The sequence below is a fragment of the Copadichromis virginalis genome, unplaced genomic scaffold (genome assembly GCF_057382275.1).
Source record: "Copadichromis virginalis isolate Kocher_CV1m ecotype Utaka unplaced genomic scaffold, C_Virginalis_male_GT1.1 unmapped_scaffold_1, whole genome shotgun sequence".
NCBI lineage: Eukaryota > Metazoa > Chordata > Actinopteri > Cichliformes > Cichlidae > Copadichromis > Copadichromis virginalis.
In genome coordinates this window covers 2197343-2222516 of record NW_028188589.1, presented here as the reverse complement: position 1 = coordinate 2222516, position 25174 = coordinate 2197343, and the positions used below count along the sequence as shown (strand labels likewise).

The 25174-nt window shown below is 43.5% G+C and overlaps 1 protein-coding gene across 1 annotated transcript; it reads right to left on the bottom strand.

The window, feature by feature from the left end:
• Positions 1–188: 188 nt before the first annotated feature.
• Positions 189–24007, bottom strand: LOC146679517 (protein NLRC3-like). Its single transcript, XM_085450388.1, has 6 exons — positions 23998–24007; positions 16828–18628; positions 15741–15914; positions 15294–15467; positions 1258–1304; positions 189–1109 (listed from the first exon to the last, which is right to left on the bottom strand). Exons 1-6 carry the CDS (start codon positions 24005–24007, stop codon positions 571–573), a joined length of 2745 nt encoding a protein of 914 aa, XP_085306514.1. The 3' UTR covers positions 189–570.
• Positions 24008–25174: the final 1167 nt, after the last annotated feature.

The following is a 25174-nucleotide window of genomic DNA, read 5'->3' as shown; positions in this document are numbered from 1 at the left end:
AACCTCTGAAGCTGAACAACAATGATGCTGCATTGCTGGCTGATCCCAAAAGGTTGATTCTGTTCATCTGGACCTTTTCAGAAACGTTTGCTCACTGATCAGGTGACTTCTTCAGTCTCAGCTGACTGCAGCTTTACAAGCTTACAAACAGCACATTTGCACAATGACTGAAAGCAGCAGCACCTGATATATATGATACTAATATAATACATATACATATATAATCCATACTAATGATGAAGGAACTGAGCTCACAGTCCATTGTTCATTCAGTGAACTACTTAGTTTATTTTGGGCCTCAGAAATGCTCACTCTGTTTGTACATCACTGTCAGCAATAGACTCATTCTGCTGTGTGGACAGGAACACATGTGACATCACTTCCTGTTTGTTTGTGACTGAAGAGGAAGAAGTTTACAAGGAATCATTTAGAAGAGTTTCAAACATCAACTGATTGAATCCATGAATCTGAAAACGTGTTTGTGAGTGAAAGAGACAGACATGTACAGACTGAACTATCTGTTCAACAGTCAGAGTGTTTCTGTAACAGGAGACACTCTTTACACTCCACTCAGCACAGGGACACTGAGGCACCAGGAGACCAGAAATAAAACCCAGGATAAAGAGTTTGAGTGAATGTGGTGTTGAAGGTGTGGAGGTGGATCAGAGTGTCAGAGGAGACTCTGTAGAAGGACAGAGTGCCAGCAGGACAGTCCACATACACTGCTGCTCTGTTAGAGACAGAGGAGGAGGAGGAGGAGGAGGAGATGGATGTTTGTATTTTATTGTGCCTGACATAATGAGGACCATCATCAGAGCAGATCAGACTCCAGGACTGATCATTTCCTCCAAACACACAGTCATAACTGTCTCCTTTCCTTCTGATGCTTCTGTAACTCACTGATATATCAACTCTTCCTCTCCACTCGACCTCCCAGTAACAGCGACCAGTCAGACCATTTCTACACAGCAGCTGAAGATAATAATCAAATCTGTCTGGATGATCAGGATATGACTGAACCTCCTCCACACGTGTCACCTTCCTGTTGTTGTCAGACAGTTGGAGGTTTGTGTTCACTGTGTTTGTGTCGATTGTGAGTTGACAGGAATCTGATGGAGAGAACAAACACAATCCAGCTGCAGTTATTGATCCATCATCTGTTCATTGATTGACACTTTGATGATGACTCCTGACATGATGAAGATGGTTGAATGTGTGCTGCTTTGTTTTCATGAATCCCATTAAAAACACACTTACACTTCCTCAGACCTGGTCTCAACCATCGGACTCCAGCAGGCTCCACCCTGAAAGGAGGAGGGGGGTCAGAGCAGCACAGTCAGCATGCACACATGGACATTACATGGCTCTCACACACACACTGTTACACACTGAGCTCAAAGCTCGGCTCCACTGTTTTATTCAAAGAAATCTACATTTATTTATCAGCACATTTAAAAACAGGTTGAGCCAAAGTGCTGCACAGAGTAGAGAGAAAATAGGAAACATACACAGTAATGACTATAAAGACTGGTCAGGATTGAAAGCTACAGAGTACAAATGTGTTTCCAACCGGCTTTTAAAAATGTCCAGTGTTGGTGACGACCTGATGTGAAGGGCGACTGTTCCAGAGTTTGGCTGCAGCCATCGATAAAGCTCACCTCTGTTTTTACGTCTAGTTCTGGTCAGAAGCTGCTTATCTGCAGACCTGAGGGCTCCACTTGGATTCTTTTGTTAAAGAGAGATAAGATGGAGCCAATCCATTCACAGATTTAAAGACAACCAGATCTGGAAGTGGATTCTACCACGTACTGGTAACCAGTGGAAAAAGCTGGTGATGGGTCGTCTAGCACAGACCCACCGCTGGAACCAGACAATTGATGAGGGAGAGAACTGTGACAGCGCCGTTCCTTCACTTGACCTCAGTCGCTCTCGTCTGCTCCCTCGTAACACTGCTCTTTATTGAGCTTACATGAATATGCACAAGTTCATTATGACGTCTTACACAGGTATGAACAAAGAGTACCAGTCTGTGCATAGTGTGTGTGTGTGTGTGTGTGTGTGTGTGTGTGTGTGTGTGTCTGTGTCTGTGTGTGTGTGTGTGTTCCAGATGTGACCCTGTGACCCCAAAGCTGGTGCTAAGAGTCCAGCGGTCCCCCTAACAAAGGGCTCTTATACTTAACCAGACACAGAGTAGGTGTCCTCCTACACCAGGGGTCTCAAACTCGCGGCCCGCGGGCCAATTGTGGCCCGCAGGACGATAGTTTTTGGCCCCACCTTAATATGAAAATGTAATGTTAGTTTGATAATGTATGACACTTTACACTCACATAGACACGTGGGAACGTGCACATGTAGGCATTCACGTGCTCGTGCACATAGACACAGACAGAGTTTGCAGCACACCGTAGGGGGTTTTATAATGGGGTCACTTCTATAAAGCTGGCTGTAACTAACAAAGGGGTGAAGATTTTTGCAGAGGGACACCGGCCTCATCTTCCCTTCTAGAAGTGCATGCTTAAATGAAGATGAATAAAGATGAATAAAGATTTTGTAAAAATGACTACTGAGTCCGGTGCCATCTCTGGATGCTCGAGGAATAAAAAGAACCGGGGTAAAACTGATTTCGTAACAACTGCTACCGGCTTTTTATCTGCCGATCGCCGTGCTACGGTTGCAAGAAAAAGAAGCAGAAATGACGTTCTCTACGCGTTGAGACGTTCCCCGTCCGTCGGCTAAACGCTTGATTGAAACTTCAATGCGACAGTGACACCAAGTAGAATTATAAATGTCACATAGCCCCAAACATGTCTTTTTCAAAGCCTGCGGTGAAGAGAAAGGTTGGTGATGAGCACCGACAATTTCAGGAAAAGTGGGAAATGCAATATTTCTTTGTTGAGCACAGGGGCACCCCGACCTGTCTTATTTGCACAGAGAAAGTTGCGCTGCACAAGGAATACAATTTGAAACGTCATTACACAACTAGACATGCTGAGCTGGATGCAAAATACCAGGGAGACGAGAGAGCGAACCGGGTTGCCAGTCTTAAAACAGATCTACTGAGGCAGCAAGATTTCTCCAAGAAAGCAACCAAAGAGAATAATGCAGCAGTCGGAGCCACGTGGTTAGTGAAATGATTGCTAAAGCAGGGAAGCCATTCACAGAAGGTGGATTTGTCTAAAAGTGCATATTGCAGGCTGCAAATATAGTCTGTCCGGGAAAGAAAGGTCAGTTTAGCAACATCAGCCTTTCTGCCAACACCGCAGCAGATCGCATTTCTGACCTGTCAAGTGACATTTATGACCAACTGTGTGAGAAAGCCAAATGTTTCAGTGTATACTCAGTCGCTCTTGATGAGACCACAGACATCACCGACACTGCCCAGCTCCCAATGTATGTCCGTGGTGTTGATGACAGTTTTGAAGTGATGGAGGAGCTGCTCACAGTAATTCCAATGCATGGCCAGACCACCGCTCAGCAGATATTTACAAGCTGTGTGATGCCATTGAGAATGTTGGTTTGCCATGGAAGAGGTTTGTTGGAATAACAACAGATGGAGCGCCATCAATGACAGGGAGGAAACATGGACTGGTGGCACAAAACAAACTGGAAGAGGAAGGCGTGGAGGAGGCCATTGCTCTGCACTGCATCATCCATCAGCAGGTCCTTTGCAGCAAATGCCTGAAGTTTGACAATGTGATGTCTATTGTTGTGAAATGCATCAACCAAATCAGATCCAGGGGCTTAAAGCACCGAAGGTTCTGAGCTTTTTTAGAGGAAATGGAGTCAGAATATGGGGATGTGCTCAACTTCACTGAGGTACGTTGGCTCAGCAGGGGAAATGTATTAAAGAGACTTTTTGAGTTGAGAGCAGAAGTGAAGCCTTCATGGAGAAGGATGGAGTTAGTGTTCCTGTGCTAACTGATCCCAAATGGCTCATGGACTCAGCTTTTCTTGTTGATATGACACATGAGCTTAATGTACTGAACAAGACGTTACAAGGCCAGGGGCAACTTGTCAGTGCTGCCTATGACAACGTGAGAGCATTCTCCACAAAACTGGCGCTCTGGAAAGCTCAGCTCTCTCAGACAAACCTTTGCCATTTCCCAGCATGCAAGGCACTCGTGGATGCAGGCACACCATTCAGTGCTGACGAGTATGTTGATGTCACTTTGAGGCTACAGGAGGAATTTGATCACAGGTTTGCTGACTTCAAGACACACAGAGCCACCTTTCACATTTTTGCGGACCCCTTCTCCTTTGATGTGCAAGATGCCCCTTCTGTGCTTCAAATGGAGCTCATTGAGCTGCAGTGCAACTCTGAACTCAAAGCAAAGTTCAGGGAGGTGAGTGGAAAAGCAGACAAGCTTGGACAATTTTTGAGAGACTTGAGCCCTAGTTTCCCTCGGCTTTCCCGAATGTTCAAGCGGGCCATGTGCCTTTTTGGTAGCACATACTTGTGCCAAAAGCTCTTCTCCACTTTGAACTTCAATAAGTCCAAGTACAGGTCCAGACTTATGGATGATCATCTTCAAGACATACCGAGGGCCGCAACTGCTTCCTCCCTCAGGCCAAATCTGGCTCGGCTATGCGAGAGGAAACGCTGCCAGGTCTCTAGCAGCAAGGAGTAGGCAAGAGAAGCCATGTTCAGAAGAACAGTTCATTTTCTACAGTGTTCCATTCATGTTCAGAAGAAGGTTATAGAACTGTTAATACAGACATTTCAATCTAAACACAGCAGATATAGAAGACTGAAAAAAAACACAAGTTCACTGACTAAAAATATCTTATTATTGTTTTATTTATGTATTACAGATTGATTTATTTTCTTATTAATTCTTAATTTGTTTATTCATTTTTCATATTTTGTGTTAAAAAATAAAAATAAAGAGATTTGAGAAGATTGGAATTTTTTAACCATGTCTTTCTTGTGGAAAACCTAATGCGGCCCAGCCTCACCCAGACTCTGCCTGCAGCGGCCCCCAGCTAAATTGAGTTTGAGACCCCTGTCCTACACCATAAATCAGTAAGAGAGGGTACGACCTCTCTCATGGCCCCAAGTGGTGTGTGCATGCCAGAGCACTCTGGAAGGCACACAGAGTCTTTACAGACTACTAAGGATCAAACCTCTATCATCATGCAATCGATTATACAACTCTAAGCATATATGAGTAAATATTTCTAAGCATAAATGACAATCAACAATATAAACCTTACAGCTGGTTTTAATAACAGAATTTGTTTCTCAAATGAGAAAGAGCTATCGAGAAACACTCCTAAATCTTTAGTTCTGAACTTTTCCAGTGGGCCAAGGTCAACATTATCTGCTAATGCTAAATAGGCTGCCGTTATTAACTAATGCTAATTTGATGTGAATTAGCATTATGCACTAATGCTAACACTTTTTAACAATGTGAGTAGCTAATGCTAACACTATTTCCCTTAACTTTATAACATTGTGAACGGCTAATGCTAACACTCTTTTTCCTAGCATTACAACATCTGAGCTGCTAATGCTAAGTAGGCCGCCATTAGCACCTACGTCTATCCATCCATCCATCCATTCGCTTCCGCTTATCCTTTTCAGGGTCGCGGGGGGCGCTGGAGCCTATCCCAGCTGTCATAGGGCGAAAGGCGGGGTACACCCTGGACAGGTCGCCAGTCTGTCGCAGGGCTAACACACAGGGGCAGACAACCATTCACACTCACATTCACTCGCACATTCACACCTAGTGGCAATTTGGATTATCCAATTAACCTATCCCCACAAGCTGCATGTCTTTGGACGGTGGGAGGAAGCCGGAGTACCCGGAGGGAACCCACGCAAACACGGGGAGAACATGCAAACTCCACACAGAAAGACCCCGGCCTGATGGTGGAATTGAACTCAGGACCTTCTTGCTGTGCGGCAACAGTGCTAACCATCGTGCCACCGTGCTGCCCACCTACGTCTAATTTAAGGCAAATACGCATTAGAACCTAATGCTCATATCGTTTTCCTTTGCTTTATAGCAATGTGAGCAGCTACTGCTAAATAGCATTAGCTAATAACAGCAGTCTAATTTAATGCAAGTTAGCATCATTTGCATTATAACGATGTGAGGAGTTAATGCTAAGTATGCTGCCATTAGTGGCTAATTCTAATTAGGGGTGAATAATTATTACAAGCTAATGCTAATATCGTTTTCTCTTCCCTTTTAACAATGTGAGCAGCTAGTGCTAGGTAGGCTGAAGCTAGCAGCTAATGCTAAAGCTAAAGATAATTTGATGTGAATTAGCATTACATTAGTGAGGAGTTAATGCTAAGTAGACTGCCATTAGCAGGTAATGCTAATTTAAGGTTAATAGGAATTGGCATCTAATGCTAATACCATATTTTCTTGCTTTAACCCTTTAAAACTGGTCAGAGTGGGCACACTCCGTTTTGCGCAACTATTTTTAAATCCCGGTAGCACTGTAATCACGTGAGCTAGCGCAATAATTTTTTTTGCATATGAAACCTGAGGAGTTGTATTTACATCTTGTGCCATCAGCTTGTCCTAGGTTACAGTTTCCTTCCACATATGCTTAGGACTCATATTGCTCTGCTGGAAATAGTTTATTTTGATGCATATGCTGTTATTTTGCAAATTTGCAGTATAATATTTATTTTCGTTTTTCCTGCAGTATATAAAAATTGGTGTATTTCAAAAATAAAACTATGAAGGCACTCAAAATAAATTTCCTGAGGTGGGAAACTATTTTGTGCAACTTTTTTGTATTTACAGTTTTGAGGGATAAGCCTCTTAAATTTCTCTAACTAGAAATATATGTTAAAAAAACAAAAACGATTTTCAATTTTTTTGTAGTTTATTGCACTTTTTTGCAATTTATGTAATTACTATGCACTTAATACATACATATTATTAAAATTTAGGCTGTAATGGTTGTATTGATGTATAGCAACTTGAAATGCTCCCAAAAATGGCTCTACAGCATGTAAAAATATAATATAAGCTCTGGCGGACTTGGTTCTATGGTAGGTCTTAAAGGGTTAAATCAATATCAGTAGCTAATCCGATTGTTCAGTCTGACGTCAGGTGAAGTCATTTTTATGCATTTAAGAGCTGTGTTGAATTCAACATTACAAACTGAACATTAGAACTATCCTCTTCTCCAGGATTTTCCTGATTTAACATTTCAATATGACATTTCCAGCGCTTTGTTTTCTCTGCTCACAGACAAAACAGATACACGCATGTATATACAGCCCACGTCCAGCTCTGCATGCACTCCTGCTCCATTTCTATAGAGAATAAACAATGTAACACAATCATTCTCCATTGTTTTCAACTCAACCAGCTGCATTTAATAAAGGAGTTTGAATTTACTTTACAACAGCTGCTGTTGTTTCCTGTCTGCATTCATGTTCTTAACTGTACTCCACACATTCTGAACTGGTGTACCGTAATTGTCGGGCTATAAGCCGCTACTTTTTGCAGAAGCTTTGAGCCCTGCGGCTTTTAGTCAGGTGCGGCTTTTCTATGGATTGTCCATGAGCGGATTTGTTTTGTTTGTTCCGCTGTTGTACGGCACTACGTTGCCTGGCGGAAGGATCGGGGTTCAAGAGTGGTATGTTGGTCACATGTCCATCCGTCAGGCAACGTAGTGCAGTACGAGGTAGCGTGAAAAACAAACTTCAAAGTAGAGCTGGGCGATAGAACGATAACGATATGTATCGCGATATAACTTTTACTCGATAGAGAAATTAAGCTATCGCTTAATATCAACTCCTGGACTCCGGTCCAAATCCAGACCCCAAGAGGATTTTGTCCGGATCACAAAGCAGTTTCTCATTTACCGTGTAGTTGGATAGTTTCTTCCTGCCGGCTGCCGTGGCGGACTTTTGAACTGCCGCGACACGCAGCTATGCAGGTTAGCATCATGCTGGTCCACTCTCCCAGCCAGCTGTTGGCGGTAATGCACCACCAACTGCCAATAAAACGACAAAGAAGAACAAGCTATGTGGGTATGTGAGTTGATAGGTTACTGTCTTGGGCGCTTGCGCTTGCTGAGTGGATGAGTAAAAGAAGATGGCTTTGTCAAAAATACTTATAAAGTTATAAAGAGTGGAAATCTGAAGAGCTGTTATGAAATCAAACATAAGAACTTCAACCAAAGCTGTGCGCCTGGGTCTGACGGTAGAACAAGAAGAATAAATGAGGTATGAGCGGCTACACGGCTGATAACAGTCTGTGACAGCACAACAGCATACGAGTGTTCACTGTGAGCACGGTGGACTTTAGGAGGACACAAAAAGACTTTCACTGACTGGAAAATGATAAAGAGTGAAAGGAAGCTGCAGCAGAAACACTTTTTAGTTTGGAAGAGAAACAATGTAACACTTTTAGATGGAAACAAAGTAAAGTGCAACAATTTACCTTCAATAAAAAATAAATTACATCCTTAATAAAACTATAAACATTTGAACCGTTTGATACTGAAACATAAAATGAAATAAACTCCATAAACAATCAAAATGAATTCAAACTGATCAGCAACATTAACTCAGGAGCACAATATATGAAACACTTTAACCTACAAAACAAAAACGAATCAAACAGTTTGTGCTGATTTCTTTCTTTGATCAAAATAACAAAGTCAGCATTAATGGCTCCGACGAGCACGTTTTGCAGTGCACAGCTTTTCAAAGCAGCTTTGAAGCAGGATCCTGCAGCTCTCAGCTCCTGCTCAGTGTTTAGCTGGGACCTGGACTTGGTCTGCAGCAGCAGCAGAGAAGCCTCACAAAGATGAGACTAAAGGAAGAAGAACGCCCAGAGCCTGCTGCCCTCAGAGTGGATACTGCTTCTCTACACTCAGCCAGAATCCACTCAGTGTCTGTGATGTGAACTGCAGTCTCAGTGTGGAGTCAGACGTCAATGAACTGGTTCTGCTCTGCAAAGCTGAAACCAGTTGGAGCTGGTCATGCTGGGAACTGTTTTCATGGAAGTCCTTTTAAAAGTATCCCATCAGTGATGAAATATGCTGCTTGATATATGGAGTCACTGAGGCGGCATCATCGTCAGTAGTGTCAACAAATTCATGCAGGTTCTCCAATGAATCTGTGTCTCCTTCATCGAGTCTCCTGCCCCACACTGCAAGCTTTCAGTGACAGAGCTGATCTTGTGACCTGAGGGAGGTTTTTATCTTTCCCTTGAAGCTGTAGATTTACTTCATTTCCAAATATGTCCCTCAGGTAGGCCAGTTTTGCCAGGAAGCTCTCATCACTAACTCTGCGACTTCATACTTGTGCTCCTGCTCCAAAAACATCTGATCTGCTCTCTGAGCTCAAAAACTCAGGACAAGACTTTTCCTGGTGACAGCCGCCTGGCTTCACTGTGAAACAGCACAGCTTGATGTTCGGCTCCATCTCCTCACAGACAGCAGAGACACTCTTGTTTTTACTGGTCTGGTCTTTATAAAACCGACTACACCAATAATTTCAGTCATAACCTCACTGAATTCAGAGGAAAGCTGCTCTCAGTGTGAAACACTCCAGCAGAGGGCGCTGTTAAGTCCTTATTGTAACACAGTTACTGTGTGCAGTTAGACTTCATACATAATCTGCACTTATTTCCATCAGACATGCTGTCAGGAAATGATTGGTTTCTATTGATTCTACTTCCTGTTGACTCGTTTGATGACAGTGAAACAATCACAGCTGATTGTGTGATGATGTAAACTGTCACTGTTACATTCAGTGTGTGTGACATAATGTTAGTGCAGGCTGATAACAGCCTGGTTCTGTTAGAAACACATGAACGTGTCCATAGATCAGTGTGTGTTTAACATGAGAGCTTCAGCCCTGCTGATGTGTTAAATAAAGACATGCAGGAAAACTGATGAGACTCTGAAATAACTCTTTATATTTATAATGTAACTCTGCATCAAAAGAACAACAAAGGATCCCAGACAGGTTTCTGTGAACAAAGACCATTCTGATGTTTCTGTGTTTCTAACACTTTGACATTATTAGTAAACAGACTGCAGTGAGCAGCATTTATAAAGAGCTTCTATATAAAGATATGACAGCTGTTTGACAAGTTTATCACTCTGTGTTTGGACCTGATCAGTCCAGCTGTTTACTTGAAATATGTTCATTTTGGGGTGGGTACAGTTTCCTCTGCGGTGGGTAGGGTGGGCTGCCCCGGGTCCTGTGGGGCTTGGCAGTGCTACCGTAGGCCGCGGTCTGGATGGACCTGGGCTCCCTTGCCTTGGTGGGTACCAGAGGACGGGGGTGCCTACTGGGGTCAGCGGGGGAGCTGGCCCTAGGGAGGGGCATCCTCCCCTCCCTCCTTTTCCTCCCCATCCCCGGCTACCTCCCTCTTCCCGCTCCACCACACTCACCCATACAGGTAGGGCCTTGGGGTGCGGGTGTGTCACAGGAGTGCAGGTGAGACATCCCCCCCCCCGGTCCCCTTCTGGCCACCTGTGCCTCAATTTTATCTCACAACTTAGACATCCACATTACTTACACTCTCATAACACACACATATATATAGGGCCTTGAGGGTGGGCACGTTAACGGCGTCCAGTGGACGGTCTGTGTACTCAAACCTACCTCTGGCGCTGGTGCCCACCTCTCAATTTTAAATCCATGTAGACATTGAGGGTTCTCGGGAGGGGCCGTGCTAACACCTGCTGCTCTCTGGCAGCAGCACCGTTTTTTAGTTTTAAATGCACTTTAGAGCAACACGCAGCAACACTACACATGAGCAGGAGGAGGGAGGTATGGGGTCTTCACACACCCCCGTTCTCTGCTAGCCATCGGGGCGGGGGGGCTGGGAGGAGATGTTGGCTGTCCGATTGGCCTCCCTGCTGCTGCGGAGCCTGGGACGGTCTGCTTGCCTCCACCCCGGGGGGAAGGGTAACATCTCTTGGGTCTGGGTTCTGCTTCCCCCTCTGGGGGCGAGGGTACCTGGACCCGGGGTATAGAGTATGTTTGGGGAGTGTGATTGTGTGTACATGTCCATTTATGTCAGTCCTTACGTTGGGTGAGTGCTGAGTGTTTGTATATGTGTGCATGAGGGTGGGAACGCATGTTTGTGTCTGTGTGTGCCTGTTTGTCTGTGTCTATATGTCAGGTCGGGTCTTAGACTCCACCTCTCTGGGAACTCCCAGGCCCTCCAAGGCCTATCTCCCCTCACCACACTCCCTGCTGGTGACTGATGCCCTCAGGGGTCGGTGCATTGGTGGTTCTTGGTGTCCGGGGCTGGGCGCTCAGGTATGTACCGGCTCACTCCCGGTGGCTACCTGGCGGGGCCTGGCGCCTGTTGCTCGGTCAGGCCTCCTCCGGGGTGTGGGGGGCCCTCGGGCCTCCGGCCTCTGGGCCTGCGGCTCGGTTCACTCTGGCACAGCCGGCTGCCGGCGGAGCCGTTGGGCACGCTGGTGAAGCCCCCTCTAGCTTCTGCTCGGTGGCTACTGGGTGACGCCTCGTCTGGGGATCCTCAGCCCTTCCCATGAGGGTGGCACAGATGCCCCTCCGGTTGTCCTCCTTGGGCTCTCGCACTCTGGGGCCTGGATCTCCTCCATGCCTGTTTCATGCCCTGGGGGACGGGGCTATGGCTCGCTACATCCTCTTGCAGACCATTACATGTGGAAACCATTTGAATACAAGCGCGCTGATCCACACAGGTGTGCACACGGGTGTTCACTGTTCGTAGACTTAAATTACACCTTTCTTGGCTGCTACTTCAAAGCACATTGTGCGCTGTCTGTCCTGCGTGCTGCACAACACATTATTTGACCACAAGTGTCTGTGAAGGTTCTCAGTCATCCAGGTCATCGTAGTCAAAGGAGCCTCTGTCAGCTAGAGCTGGGCGATAGAACGATAACGATATGTATCGCGATATAACTTTTACTCGATAGAGAAATTAAGCTATCGCGATAGACCTCGCCGCTCTTGTCCTCTTAAAATAAAAAAATAAAAAAGGTCAGCCAATCCAAATTAAGTAGCGCAGAGCCGAACCAATCACAGCCGCAGCGTCACGTCGCGTGACTTGTTACATACAGCACAAGTGCCAAGCCGCACGTGTGTTTGTTTGGGAAGCAGCCAGCGGGTAATGGAGGAAATGAGTGTGCCGACTAGAAAAATCAAGCGTGACCGAAGAGAAAACAGATGATGGTTCCAATGCCGGAGAGATTGTCGAACGGAAGAGCCATAGAAGCTCCGTAGTGTGAAGGTATTTCGGCTATTTCAAGTCTGACAAAAAACAGAGTAGCGTGCACTGTAAATTGTGCCGAAAGCAAGTCTGGAAATACAATAAACTGGTGCATGCGTCACACTGTGCGCCACGTTATTGTTTCGGTGAAATGAATTTCTACAATACTGTTAATTCTACTCTCTGCAGTGTTTAAATGCTTACATATACACACAGTTACTGTCCCTCCACACATACGACTCGGTTCTGCTTCTATGCCCCAGCTTTGTTTACTTTTTCACACCGAGGCTTCTAGACTTCTGATTGGCCAACATTTCGGTACGGTTAGGAATCTAGCGCCACCTGCTGCTTTGGCATGTTCATAGCAGCGTTTTCCTTCATTTCTGCCTTTATGTGTGGACGGGATTATTTTTAAAACGAAAACGGAAAATCTCCGTTTTCAAAAACACCCGTGTACGTGTGGACGTAGCCTCAGTCTCTGACTGGAAGCGCTAATTCGTCATTCGGCTTTTGTCAGACTAAAGTAACTGTTAAAACTGTTTGAAAAGCTCAGCTATACAACAAGGAGAGATTGAGAATTTCCTTTTAGTTCTCAGTTTATTTGATATTGACAAAAGTTAGTCAGTTTTGTCTGTTCTTCTGTAAAACAAACTAAGATTTATTTTTAGAATTAATATTTTGTTTCTAAGTGGAATTGACAATTTAGTCTGTTTCGTTTGTTCTATTTTGAAACTTAAACGCTTTAGCGGCTGCCTTTTGTGTAGTTTGCAATATTTGCCTTTATTTATCTGAAAAAGTCTCATGTTCCTTAAGTACATCTGCCCTGTTGAACTTATTATGGGAAATAAATATTTAAATAAAAACAAGCTGCTGATTATTTCACATTTTACTTGTGAGCAACGGCACATTTAAATCTTACAAATATAGTTATTTGGCTTATATCGTGATAGATATCGTTATCGCCTGAAATGAAAAAAACATATCGTGATATGAAAAAATCTCATATCGCCCAGCTCTACTTCAAAGTAGCGCTACCCGTTCAGCTGGAGGCCTGGATGATGAGCGGCGATAAACTTGCAAAAAGCAAGTTATGCCCAACTCCACCATTGGATTCTGACAGCGTGGAAAAGTGTGAAAACATCCACGATCACCAACAGATTTCGAAGGGCTGAATGCTGCATGATGGAGAGGAGGACACCGCCACGGCCCTTCTGAGGGTGTTCGACTCTGACACTGACAACGAGGATTTCTTTGGTTTTGAAAGTGACAACGAAAGAAAGAAGCTGAGAGTGGATGACGAAGCCACCCTGAGCCTGTTTGTTTCCGACACTGGAGAAGAGGACTTTGGTGGTTTTAGTGCGCAGGAAGATGGTGGTGAATGACTGACTTTTCTTCTTGTTAAAGCCGTGTCACTGCACCTGAGCCTAAAAGGTAGTCCGAATCAATTGTTCTGGTGTGCTGTAGGTTATTGTTATGTACTACATTTGTTACTCATTTATGAAGCACAGTACATGTTTTGTACTTGTAATTACCGCTACTTGTACATATACCTAAAAAGTTATGCAAATATGTACCATAACTTGTTTTTCAAAATATTAATAAAAGGGGTGTGTCTCCAAACAGCCATCTCTTTCCTGACAATTCGCTTTGTGCATATTCTCTTACATATGATAAGTCAACATTGAAACACCTGCGGCTTTTAGTCAGGTGCGGCTAATGTATGTACAAAACAGGATTTTCCCCTGATTTTAGCTTGTGCGGCTAATATTCAGGTGCGCTCTGTAGTCCGGGAAATACGGTAGTTCTTCCTAAAGTACTGCAGTATTCCTGCCAGTACATCCTTTTAGTTTTCCTAACTGTTTCCTCTGATGCTCGTTGCTATTCTTTCCTCAATGCAAATTCATGCTAAGCTCCTTCATATCCATCCCTGTTTCTAAACCTGTAATAATTGCTTTAATGTGTCTTTGGCCTAATTATGAGTCTGTCCATATGTTTGTAGTTCCCCACTTGCTTTGGTTTCTTAGCTCTGATTCTCTCAAATTTATCCTTGAAATCATTTACTGGCATCTCTCCCTCTCACTCCCACTATCCCCAGAACACCAGAGTATTCATCTCCTGGTTTATCCTATGGCCTCTTTGCATTTTCTCCAATCATCCCTGTTTCTAGAGTCTCACCCCATCTGCAGGCAGTCCAAGAGAAACTGCCTCTGCCATTTTCTTCTTCTTAATCTTTGATTTTTCTCTTCACTTTCTCCATTGGGTCTTCTTAGACGCACTTTCCAGAAAGCAGCAACATTTTTTGTGCCCCATTTTTCAAATTGTGCATCTTACTTCAGCTTAATGTGTTTCCTGTTTTGTTTTTACACAGGTCATGTAAAAGAAATCCTACCAGAGACTCGACAAAGCTGAACTGAAAGACAACACAGGCAATAAATCAGAGCAGCACAGAACTTAAGCTCATGGTCCATAGAAGCTGGGCTCTACAGGTGTACCAGGACAAGCTTAGTGTAAGTCCCTCGAAAAAGTTTCACTTGTGCTGTTTCGGTGTAAATTACTGGTTTGTTTGAACAATTTCATCAGCTGAACCATAAATACTCCAAAACAATTTCTTTGTGACTCAGTGTGATTTTTCATTTTGTAATATTAGCATGTCAAACTCTACATTCTCTACACAGATGAGAAATGAAGTGTATTTAATAATAAAAGTTATCTCTCAGAGACAAAGTTAGTGTCTCATTCAGGTCTGTATCTGAGTAGCCTCAGACACATGCAGTGCTCATATTTTCTGTTTTGTGTGTCACTCAGACCTCTTCCTGACAGGGGCAGCAATTTCATTTAAAGTCCCATTCACTGATACAGGCTGCTGGAGCTCCAACCAGGAGGGTACACACATGATCCAGGGAAAAAAATTATATATGGTCTCTTAGATAAATATTAAGAGGTCCTGTGTTTTACTAAAAAATCAAAGTAGTAAAACACAGGACCTTTGGGTTAGATATAAGGTGATTTGACAAATCATGTCTGTTGTAAATGAGTAAGCCATTTATCGACCTGACTCAGGTTTTAAATCATCATCAGAAAAGACTGAATCCTGACCTGAGAATCCCAAGTGTACACTTTGGACTTTCCACTGCAGAAAATAGAAGCTTCAGTCCTGAATCCTGCAGGTTGTTGTTACCCAGATCCAGCTCTGTCAGACGGGAGGACTGGGAGCTCAGGACTGAGGACAGAGCTTCACAGCTTCTGTCTGACAGGTTACAGCCACTCAGTCTGAAGAAAGGATGACAAGAAGACATGAAACACTTGTGTTAAAGTATATTCATGGTGCCATGAGGAGCTACTACATTTACAATATTTCAACACTGTTTCAGGACATGCTGGAATCCTTATTGCCTCATGTTACAAAAGACAAATGTGGCAGTTTACTGTGACTTGCATGGATTCATTAAAAAAACAAAACATAAACACTGTTAATTTTTTCCAAATGAAATTGATTAAATGATGTTAATTGATGAAAAAAAAATCGATATTGCTTGATCTGACCTCAGCGTTTCCAGTTTGCAGTATTGACTCTTCATCCCAGCAGACAGAAGCTTCAGTCCTGAATCCTGCAGGTTGTTGTTACCCAGGTCCAGCTCTGTCAGACGGGAGGACTGGGAGCTCAGGACTGAGGACAGAGCTTCACAGCTTCTGTCTGACAGGTTACAACCACTCAGTCTGAAATCAAGGTGGAAGGGAGACAAGATCAACCAAACAAATCAGAGCTTTATTGCTTTTTTATTGTTTTTAAGCAGAAATCAGTGAGGTGCTGGTAGATTCTGTTCTTTTGGTTTATTACCCAACAACACACACATACACTAATATTTGTGACTTTTGTAATAGTAGCATTTACAATGCAAAGCAACAGCGATCACAGATTGAAGGGGCCTGAATAAAACTACAATGCAGTGATTTTTAAGATGACCTGTTCTTCCAATTTCCAACAACAGATTTCTCCAACCTTACAGTTAAAAATAATTCTTTATCTCATACTGAATCTTGGTGCACCTCCCCCCAGTTTATTAAAATGAAGAGGTACTGAAGTTGCTGTAAGTGATGTGTGATGCCACTGATTTCCTTTCTGATCCAATACAAAGTAAAATTCAGGCTGGTATCTGCGATACTGATGAAAACTATTCCTTCAGAATCAATACAAGACATCATAAGAAAATATGATGTTTTGTATAACATAAAAAGCCTGAATTTTAAAATATTCAGTTAATAATCAAAAACAGATGTGACTGAAAATAATAAAACTGAGAAACATTTTATGGCCATTCGATCCTTTTACAACCATTGCAAGAGCTTGGTTGGCATAGCCGGCAATACGTTGGATAGTAATAAGTCCGGTGGGTGATGGGCTCCACCAGGGCTGCCCTTTGTCACCGATTCTGTTCATAAATTTTATGTTTAAAGGCTGTATCAAAAGTTCATTCAAGTTACAATATTGTGGTCAAAAGTTCTCCTTTTTTCTTTTATACTATACAACTACGCTGTCTCATGGTTTTAGGACATGGATCTGTCATGGAAGAAATCTATGACCACTTTTAATCAACATTTTAAAAATAAACATGATCACAGATTTACTCACAGAGCCTTGTTGGAGGCTTTGACCACTGGCAGGAGCCTCAGAAGAGCCTCCTCTGAAGCAGAGTATTTCTTCAGGTCAAACACATCCAGATCTTCTTCTGATGACAGTAAGATGAAGACCAGAGCTGACCACTGAGCAGGAGACAGTTCACCTGTGGAGAGACTTCCTGATCTCAGGGACTGTTGGATCTCCTCCACTAGAGAACGATCATCCAGTTCATTCAGACAGTGGATCAGATTGATGCTTTTCTCTGCAGACAGATTCTCACTGAGCTTCTTCTTGATGCACTGGACTGTTTCCTGATTGGTCTGTGAGCTACTTCCTGTCTGTGTCAGCAGACCTCGTAGGAGAGTCTGATTGGTCTGCAGTGAAAGACCCAGGAGGAAGCGGAGGAACAAGTCCAGGTGTCCATTTGGACTCTGTAAGGCCTTGTTCACAGCACTCTGGTGGAGAGATTGAAGGTTTGGTTTGTTAAATAATTTAGATTTCTTGGATGTTGTTTGTTGTTGTTCCAGCAGATTGAGTCCAGAGTTGATGAAGGTCAGATGGACATGAAGAGCAGCCAGAAACTCCTGAACACTCAGATGGATGAAGCAGAACACCTTGTTCTGGTACAGTCCGCTCTCCTCTTTAAAGATCTGTGTGAACACTCCTGAGTACACTGAGGCTGCTCTGATATCGATGCCACACTCTGTCAGGTCTGATTCATAGAAGATCAGGTTTCCTTTCTGCAGCTGATCAAAAGCCAGTTTTCCCAGAGACTTAATCATCTTCCTGTTCTTTTTATTCCAGTGTGGATCTGTCTCAGTTCCTCCATCATACTTGACCTTCTTCACTTTGGCCTGAACCACCAGGAAGTGGATGTACATCTCAGTCAGGGTGTTGGGCAGCTGTCCTCCCTCTCTGGTTTCCAGCACATCCTCCAGAACTGTAGCAGTGATCCAGCAGAAGACTGGGATGTGACACATGATGTGGAGGCTTCGTGATGTCTTGATGTGGGAGATGATGCTGCTGGCCTGCTCCTCATCTCTGAATCTCTTCCTGAAGTACTCCTCCTTCTGTGGGTCAGTGAACCCTCTGACCTCTGTCACCATGCCGACACAGTCAGGAGGGATCTGATTGGCTGCTGCAGGTCGTGTGGTTATCCAGAGGCGAGCAGAGGGAAGCAGTTTCCCCCTGATGAGGTTTATCAGCAGCACATCCACTGAGGTGGACTTTCTAGGGTCAGTTAGGATTGTAGTTTTGTGGAAGTCCAGAGGAAGTCGACACTCATCCAGACCATCAAAGATGAACACAACCTGGAAGTCTTCAAAGCTGCAGATTCCTGCTTCTTTGGTTTCAGTAAAGAAGTGATGAACAAGTCCCACCAAGCTGAACTTTTCCTCTTTCAGCACATTCAGCTCTCTGAAAGTGAATGGAAATATGAACTGGATGTCCTGGTTGGCTTTGTCTTCAGCCCAGTCCAGGCTGTATTTCTGTGTTAAGACTGTTTTCCCAATGCCAGCCACTCCCTTTGTCAGCACTGTTCTGATTGGTTCATCTCTTCCAGGTGAGGCTTTAAAGATGTCTTCTTGTCTGATGGTTGTTTCTGGTCTGTCTGGTTTCCTGGATGCTGTTTCAATCTGTCTGACCTCATGTTCATCATTGACCTCTGCAGTCCCTCCCTCTGTGATGTAGAGCTCTGTGTAGATCTGATTCAGGAGGGTTGGCCTTCCTGCTTTAGCGATGCCCTCAAACACACACTGGAACTTCTTCTTCAGGGTGGATTTAAGGTTACGATGACAAACTGGAGCTTGAAGCTCTGATAGAGAAGAAAAATAAACACTCAATTCCAAAAAGAACTAATCTTTAAAACATGTTGCTCCATCTTCCATCTCTGGAAAATGTTCATTTATCCAGCAGCTTAAATCTTTAGATAAATCCTCTTACTGCTCTGCAGATGGTCAGCCAGCTCCTCCTGCTTCATTCTCATCAGGAAGTCCACTGTGATCTTCACAAACGCCTCTCTGCTGCTGCTCCTCTGACTCTCTAAGCATTCTGGGTAATCTGGACTCAGAACCTTCTGGATCTTCTTCAGCTCGTTCTTCACAAAAGTGATGATGTTGTCCTCCAGCAGCTGGAACAGAATATTTATGAATGAGCCAATCAGACTGAAATCATGGAGCCAAACATCAGATCCATGTTGGACACACTGACGATCCACTGGTCTACAAAGAGCAGCATGGAGATGACTGTGAACAGAACAGATGTAACAGTAGTTGTTGTACATGTACAGACCATAAATATGGAGTCCAGCTGTGTTTGATGCTGCTGGGCAGACTGACCACTGGGACCCTCTGAGCTCTGCTGGTCCACTCTGTGGAGGAACCATGAAGGATCAGATCAACACAGGATAAAGATCCAGGAGTTTCTGCTCAAATAACTTCATCTGAATCAAGTCTGTCAAGTTTTAAACTCTCAGATTGTGAACATATCAGTAATTTTCAGTCTGTTTTCATGGACGTCCTTTCAGTGGTGATGTCAGGGATGATTTTGAAGAAGCTCATCAAACTGAACCATCAGCAGATCACTGCTCCAAAACCAGAACATGATCCGAGTCTCCCTCCACCACCAGAACACCAGCTTTACTAACGTGGTAGATCAGTGTAGTACAGATCAATAACTGATGAGTCATTTGATCAAAATCACTGAGTGCTTCACGTCTGACCCTCTGATGCTTCTGTAGACATTTTGCATATTTAATGAATGTCTGACAGTTTTACATTCATTCTATGAACACAGTGGAAATGTTGTGTTATAGTCTCCATGTTGTTTCCAGCATCATAAATTCTTAAGTTCAGAAAATTAGATTCTTTCTTCACAGCTGAAAAACAACAACATTTATTCTCTATTGAAATCTGCATCGTCCACTCCAAAGGTCACAATCTGAAGGTAACATCTGGTTTTGTTCCCTGTGGTTAACTCTGAGCATCAGTATGGTGGGATTTATCCACTACATCCACACCACTGTGGTTCAGTGTTGTCCTGATGGAGTAACAGCAGCCAGTATGATCCAGGCTTTAGCTGCTGGGTCTCTGTGTGACCTCTCAGACTGTTTAACAGATCAGACACAAAGAGAATCAGAGCAGCTCTGTTCTTTAAAGACAAACATGAACCCACTCAGGTCACACTTTCCCCACAGATATGAGCATCACTGTCCTCAAACAGCAAATGACCAAGTCGAACATTTGGATCTTTTCTCTTTCATTGTTTTCTTTTTAATGAATCTTTGTAACAATCTGAGGATGTTTCAGGTCATATTTATCCAGGAAACACAAACATGTAAAGGAGTCATCACAGCTCTCTGACCTCGTTGCTCCAGGTTCACCACTGAAGCCTGGAGGGTTTCCTTTGGACCAGTCACTCCTCACAGACGGACAGCTGGACCCTGCAGACTGTGACCTCTGACCTCTGCAGACACAAACATGATTGAAGCAGCTGTGATCACACAGACTGCAGATAATGCAGCTGTTTCCTGTCAGTAACATCCTCTTAGATTAGAGTTCAGCTTTTTACAGGAAAACTGGACAAAACTGATTTTTGTTACAAACTCATTTTCATTTCCTCTCAGCTCACAAACACAGTCAGACAATCAACCAGAGTCAACACTGATTATAATGTCAGTGCAGAATTATTTCTGTTACTCAGTGAGTTCAGCTCTCTGACCTCGTTGCTCCAGGTTCACCACTGAACTCTGGATTGTTTCCTTTGGACCAGTCACTCCTCACAGACGGACAGCTGGACCCTGCAGACTCTGCTCTGTCCTTCTCTTCCTCCATCATCATCTTCAGTCAGTCTGAGAGGTAAACCACAAACACTCAGTGAGTTCACATTAACAGGAGGAACTGAGTTACAGTCGCTGACCTCTGACCTGTCATGTGACCTAGAAACCAGTAGGATCTCAGTCATGAAGGTCATGTGATCTAAGGAGCTTGGAGAGAAAAGAGACGTCTTTAAGTTTCTGGAAGACGTTTCATCTGAGAAGCTTCTTCAGCTCTAAAACCAAACGGTGGAGAGTCCCAGATATTTAAACCTGAGAGGGAAAGAAAGCATGTCGCTGACCCACCACTGATGTTATTTCAAGGAGGAAACTGAGAGCCTTTGCACCAGGAGCACAAACATCAGCTCCAGCAATGATCCACTGATGTGTTTTTATTCCATGTATGAATGTTGTTATTGACAGAGATGACGTTTGTGTGTCAGTGATGCAGTGACTGTTGTTGTTACCTGTACAGGCTGGTTAGACTCTATGAAACAGATCATACAGATCTCTGCATGTTAGAAGAGACTATTAAAGGTCATGAATGAGACAAAGGCAGGGAGGCGTCCTTTACAGCTAAACAGCAGAGTGAGAGAACAGCCAGCACCTCTACATTTATCACATTATACAGCACATGTATGATACTGACAGGGATGAGAAGAATTTAGTGATTCTGATCCCATCATTGATATTACTTATTGATTCTCAGTAGCTCTGCTCTGACAGTCACCACCATCACTGAGCAGCATATCAAAGACATTTGTGCACATTAACTGCATGTTGTGGCTCAAATGTTTGTGCATGTTGGAGGCATTTCCTCTTTGTTGTGATCAGTGTTGGTCATTACTCAAAACAGTCATTATTACACATATTACACAGAACACTTTAATTAAAAGTAATGGAGTACGTTACTTCATTACTCCTCATAACATTACTTTGATGTTACTGTGTGAAATGAACAAATGAGCATGTAACAACATAAAGCTGAGGTACAGCCCCACACACCAACACAGATCCTGATGAGGTCACGTGATGTTTCTCTGAGTGTTTATGAACACAAATCAAAGATGAAACAGCACAAAGACACTTCAAAGTGATTCTACTGTAGAAACATGAACAGGTAGAAACCTGCAGCCTGACTGCTCATCACTTTGTTACCTGTTCAAGTTCAGCAGCAGCAGCTCACTTTATCACGGTGCTGGTCTGGGGTCAGTGTTTACTCAGCTTTAACCTCACTCTGGGTTCTAGGTTAGCTTAGCGTTAGCTTAGCGTTAGCTTAGTGTTAGCTGAACGTTAGCTTAGCGTTAGCTTAGCTTTAGCTTAGTGTTAGCATGCTGTGTGCTAGCTTAGCGTCAGAGCTCTGCAGGTGTCTCGTGTGTAAACATTAATCACAGTGACAGTAAAGGAGGTAAAGGGCTGTGACGTCATCACGTACGCTGCGTCCTCTGTGGGCTCTGAGTGAACTCAAAGTACAAACTACAAGTACACAAACACGAACGTAGCTCAGAGTGGCGGACACACTCGGCCTCGTTGGTCCAGCTGTGAGTCCGTTACCGTGAACTATGGAGCGGCAGATTTGTGCTGAACTAAGCTGCACACAGCTGATGTTAGCCAGGAAACATTACACACTGACTTTAATGGAGAGACCGGAAATACAAACACACACAGTTTGTTGTGTGAAGAAATCAAACACGAGCTGAACAAACAGTAAAGTTCCTAAAGACAAACTGTTAAAGGAGGAAACAAAGCAAACTTACAGTTTCTTCACACACCAACAACAAGCTCCACTCCACGAAGTTCAGGAAGTGAAAGTAAACTTTGAGCAGGAAGGAAACACCCAAAGAGACGTTTGAGGACAATCAGGAGCATTGGAACACTGTGCTGCGTTCAGGTGCACCTCGGAAACTCCAAACCTCTGGCAGGCTGTGATTTATTTCTGCTGGTTTTCCTGTTTGAAGCACAAACATCCGTCATCACTTTGTTGTTGTTCTTCCTGCAGCGTTTAAATATTTCAGCACTGAACTGATGTTTCTTCAAAGCTCATTTCAACCTGTTGAAGTCATGAATGAAAGTGCAGACTGAGAGTGGATCACATGATGTTTGAGGTGTGTCATGTGACATGTTCAGTATTGTCACACATGTCTAGATTGTCCCTGATATCATAACTGCTCAAACACTGATGATTATATTTGAAGAATTATTCCTGATGGCAGCAAAGTTTGAATGGAGCTCTCTGTCTGTGCTGATTTGTCGCCCTCTGGAGGTCAAAGCACAAACTGCATGATGTCACTGTAACCACCACAGTGACAGGAAGTGTTTTTATGACTGAAACACTGAAATGATGCTAACGGCTGTCGTTAGGCTCACTGACAGCAGTGCTGATGTGTTCATGTCAAACACTGGCTCAGGTCAGACTCCTTCATCCTTCTCCAGCGTGAGGCCGCCCTCAGACCCACAGGAGCTCTGACCTTTGACCTCCTGACCCTAACCATTTTAGTCTTGTTGCATCTTTAAATGCAAATCCTGTGAAATGGTCAGGGGCGGCTCTAGAGAAATTTTCTTAGGGTGGCAAAATCAAAGCCTTTTTCCCCCAAACACATATGCAGGTGGTTACATGTGGTTAAAATGATTCAAATGCAGTAAGTATGCACGTTTTTCATATAAATATAGTCTATAACTTAATTATTGTCTGTACCCACATGATTACACACTTTAGTTACATGAAACATGTGAGTTTTGATGTTATGTACTGTACAGCCTGTATATTAAATACATATGTAGCCCAATAAGTATAAACTCCAGAAAGCTACACAACATGGGGCGCTTCATTTACAAACACAAGTCTAACTTAAGTTTCACTGTTTTTGTTAGAAAACAGTCACATTGTTGCAGCTTAAATGACACAAAATGTCAGAAATCTGCACTGTCATGAACAAACATGTAAACCTCATTTTTCATGATTTGTTGGATTCACCCTCTGAGGTCTGAAATACAACCGGACATTTGTGACTCCTTTGAGTTTACGTTTGTATTTCACCCTCAGATTGTTTCATTTTATTTTTTCCTCCTCTTGCTTTGTTTGGTATCTTTTCAGCTCAACTGAATTTAGTTGTTTTTTCACTGACATACTGCATTAGTATTACTATTACTATTAATGTAACTATTACTGATCTGAAATCACACAAAGAACCTAAAATCCTAGCAGTATTTTTTACTGTAAAAAAACCACAGACGTGTTGGGTAAATGTTTATAACTTGAAATGCAAATATAAATTGTACATTTTGTAAACAGATACAACTATTTATCTAAAAATGCAGCCAATACACCTGCTGTTTTTTCATTTTCTACAACCATTTAAAATAGCACTCACCTTCCTTCATTTCCACAGTGTAACATCCACCCACCTGTGTAAAATCAGAAATTCCCATGGTGTTGTTCAAAATGTGCTCTGGCACAATCATAAGCATCGCTTGCTACTGAAAACAAGAAAAAAGCCGTCCTGCTATGGGCTGAACCATTTGTTAATGTGGAGGGGGGGACACTATGGAATATATCCAGTTCTAGCATTTATATTCACTGCTGACTGTAACTACGCTCAAACTGTTAAACTTATTTTAATAAACAACACTGTCATATGCAAAACTGGGGTGGCACTTGGGGTGGCAAGGGATCATTTTAGGGTGGCACTTGCCACCCCATGCCACCCTTCTAGATCCGCCCCTGCTGATGAAGCCAACAGGTTCGCTTCATTTGCAAAAAGCAGATATGAGTTTCTGAGGCCACAGTCTTCTGTGGCAGAAGGGGAATCAGGGGAAGCCCTGGAGGAGTCCACCACCCACCAGAAACAGGTCTGAGCTCTCACTGCAGTTGTAAAGGGGCTACACAGCCCACATGAGGCTGAGGGATGCAGCCTTCTGTCAGACTGTCACTAACACAGAGAAACACCCGTGTACACTCATGGGCACATACACCAATCAACCTAACCCCACTAACTGCTCGTCTTTGGACTGTGGGAGCCAGAGAACCCAGAGAGGACCCAGACATGGGGAGAGCATGCAAACAGCTTAGATGTTGGATTTGAACCCAGAACCTTCTTGCTGTCAGGAAACAGTGCCAACCACTTTTCCACTGTGCTGCCTGTTTGACTCTGATACACCCATTTTTGAGCTCTTAAAAACAGCCCTCCACACAACAGAGACAAACCATAAAGGACTTTGTGGCTTGTAGCAACCGAAGAAAGTTTAAGGTGCAAAATCAATAGGTTGAAAGGAAAGTAATAAAGGAAACATGTAATTATAACAGTAATGTTGGCTGTGTATCACGTGTGGCATGTCATTGTGGGGCTGGCCTCTGCTGGGATTGAGAATATGTGATGGCGGGGGCAGGGTTGGTTACTGGGGTTTATCCTGATCTCCTGTTTAGTGGAACTGTGCTCCTTTGAATCCACAGCACTAACCTGGCACACACACATAAAATGCATCATTGCTACAGAGCACAGCAGGACTCATTATGAGTGGTGGGGCAGGCTGGATGGTGTTGAGGAGTCG